The sequence below is a fragment of the Bison bison genome, unplaced genomic scaffold (genome assembly GCF_000754665.1).
Source record: "Bison bison bison isolate TAMUID 2011002044 unplaced genomic scaffold, Bison_UMD1.0 scf7180017864036, whole genome shotgun sequence".
Taxonomy (NCBI): Eukaryota; Metazoa; Chordata; class Mammalia; order Artiodactyla; family Bovidae; genus Bison; species Bison bison.
The window spans coordinates 915,848-918,820 of record NW_011494608.1 but is presented as its reverse complement, the minus strand read 5'-3'; the positions used below and the strand labels follow the sequence as shown (position 1 = coordinate 918,820).

The following is a 2,973-nucleotide window of genomic DNA, read 5'->3' as shown; positions in this document are numbered from 1 at the left end:
CCCCCTCCCCTGCTTTCCTGCCCCCGCTCTGGCTCATCAAGTGCTTTGTGCCTTGAAGATCTTTTTTCTTTCACAGTCTTCCCAAATGGTCCGTCCTGTCATCTTGGCTTGAGATAGTCCCTTCTCCTGCCCGCTCCCCCCACCCCACCCTAGCAGGGAGCAGAGTACCCTGCCCAGAGATGAACATGGGGCTGTCTCTGTGGCCGTCCCTCTGTTGGGGATATCTCACTGGTGTGGGGATGAAGAGGAGGGAGCTAATGCCATGCCTCCCCATGGCCGGCCTCAGGGACCTTCTGTTCTCTTTTGCTTGTCAAGCTGGGGGGGCTGTCTGACTTCAGGATGTGGCAGCGACGTGGGTCTCCTTCTAAAGTGCAGAGAAAAACATCCGTCCTTGGTGTGGTGAGTGGGCCTGGCCTGGGTGTCAGGGCCTGGTTTGGAGTGCCGTGGTGGTTAGGTGGCTAAGTTGTGTCTACCTCTCGTGACCCCATGGACTGTAGCCTTGTCAGACTCTTCTATCCGTGGGATTCTCGGGCAAGAATACTGGAGTGGGTTGCCATTTCCTCCTCCAGGGGATCTTCCTGACCCAGGGATTGAACTTGAGTCTTCCACATTGCAGGCAAAGTCTTTACCGACTGAGCTGTCCAAAAGCCTCAGTTTCCTGTCCCAGGAAACAGACTTCCCTCCATCCCCAGGGGCAAGACTGGGTCGGGGTGGTGGGCGGGAGGTAGAAACTGCTGGTCTGGGGAGTGAAGGCTTCCTCCCTGGCCTCAGTTTTGCTTCTGTCTGGAAACACCTAGCAGCCGGAATTGCTGACCCCCTGGCCTCTGTCTCTGTGCAGGCACGTGACATCAAGGACATGTCTCGGGAGTTGCAGGACGTGGACCTCGCCGAGGTGAAGCCTTTGGTGGAGAAAGGGGAGGTAAGTGGAGAAGCCCTGGATACACCCCCTCCCACCCCCACTCGTATATGGACATATGTGTGTGCACAGTAGGAACACACATCCATGCACACATGTGTGCATACACATGCACACATACGCATATGTCCACTGCTTCCTGGTTTCCACAGGTCACCTTGTCCTGTTGCAAAAGGCCAGGAGGTTCTAGTTCAGGCCCCAGCTTGGCTGGCAAGGGCTAAGGTGCCTCGCCCACCTCTGGCTTTTCTGTCCTCACCAATCTCATTTGTAATGAGAGGGGCACTGGACCAGAGTTCCTCCAAGCACCTCCACCTTTAACATCCTGTGGTTCTAAACCTGCCCCTGAAGCCCGTTGCCCAGCGGCTCTGCCCCACCTCAGTGGGTAAGGGACCAGACTGCCTGGGTTCAGGTCCTGCCTGCGACACTCTGCTGCTCCGTGACCACTGGTGAATCCTTCAACCTCTTCATGCTCCAGGTCCCCAACTTTAAAAACCAGTGACCCTAGGACTAGTGTCATGGGGCCAGGGTGAGGATGGAGGGGGTTAATTCACGTGGAGCAGTTTGAAGGGGACCAGCTGTGCTTGTGTTCTCGTGTTGCTGCAATTATCACCCTCTTTTTTTGGCCAAACCTTTCAAGTCAACAAGACCTCCTTGTTGGAAGCAGACTCCCCTGCTGTATAGCCTAGCCTGGCATGATCCGTCCTGGTCTGGCTGTGGATGGATGTGAGAAACCTTTTCGTTTTCATGGTCGACACTGTATTTTTAAACCACGTTCACATCCCAGTTCTCACTGAGTTTTGTGACTGCCTGTGCTGAGACACCTTTTGTAAAATGTAAAGCTTGGGTTCAAAAGTGGGGTTACTTTGAGGTCAACTAAATGCTTTCCAAAGTAATAATTAACATACACCAGCCCCGCCCTGCATGTGGGTTTCTGGACTAATCATACTTCATAGGTTATTTCCTGCTAAATTAAAGGATAAGGCTGTGGCTGATCAGACACTAGGTTCTGTGATTGTCCCCATTTTACAGAAGAGGAAGCTGAGTTTCCGGGAGGTTAATTTGTCCTTCTCTGTCACATGGTTACAAAGTGTGGGGCGTGGAGCCAAACTCAGGCCAGCTACCGCTGGTAAATGGACTTATTCATTTAATTCCTTTATGACTCTGCACGTGGCTGCTCTGTCTTAGGTCCATTATTTCGTGGACTTTTCTTTTTTTAGCTTTTTATTTTGTATTAGGGTATAGCTGATTAACAATGTTGTAATAGTTTCAGGCCAACAGCGAAGAAACTCAGTCACACATTTCCACGTATCCATTCTCCCCCAAACTGCCCTCCAATCCAGGCGGCCACATACCATTGAGCAGAGTTGTATTATACAGGCCTTGTTGGTTATCCATTTTAAACATAGCGGTGTGTGTATATCATGGACTTTTCTTAATGAAGGTGAGACGCATCTTTCTATTTTCCATTATATAGATAATGGAAACTCATTTTGATGGGAAGAGAATTTCCCAAGGTCGATTGGATAGGATTAGAAGCCAGACCAGGGGAAGCTGCAGAATCCTCGATATCATTCCCACATGAGGGGTCTGCAGACGTCTTCTGTAAAGGATGAGTTGGAAGGTGTCTTAGGCTTTGAAGACCCATGGTCTCTGTTGTAACTACTCAGTTTTACAGTTACAGCCTGGAAGCTGCCCTAGGCAGTATGGAAGCCAATGGGCTTACTGTGTTCTAATAAAACTTTATTTACAAAAAGAAGGTGGAGGAAGGTAGAGGCCCATAGTTGGCCAACGCCAACACTGTTCACTATGTATGTATGCTTCAAATCCATTTCCTCTTCTGACTGCATCTTTGACACAGTCTTGAAAAAAAAGAAAAAAAGAAACAGAAAAACTCCCAGGTGATGCAAATACATATTAGCATCTTTTAAAAATAATTTTGTTTATTTATTTGATTTATTTTTGGCTGTGCTAGTTCGCTGCTGCTGCCTGGGCTTTTCTCTAGTTGCGGTGTGGGCTTCTCACTGCGGTGGCTTCTCTCGTTGCAGAGCAGGGACTCT

The 2,973-nt window shown here is 49.6% G+C and overlaps 1 protein-coding gene across 1 annotated transcript in view; it reads left to right on the top strand.

Annotated features, from left to right (window-relative positions):
• NDRG1 (N-myc downstream regulated 1) overlaps nt 1-2,973 on the top strand; it is a 55,872-nt gene that overhangs the window by 11,325 nt on the left and 41,574 nt on the right. The window contains exon 2 of the mRNA XM_010834777.1: nt 839-919. Coding sequence (XP_010833079.1) covers nt 857-919 — 63 coding nt within the window. The 5' untranslated portion in view covers nt 839-856. The remainder of the gene's footprint in view (nt 1-838; nt 920-2,973) is intronic.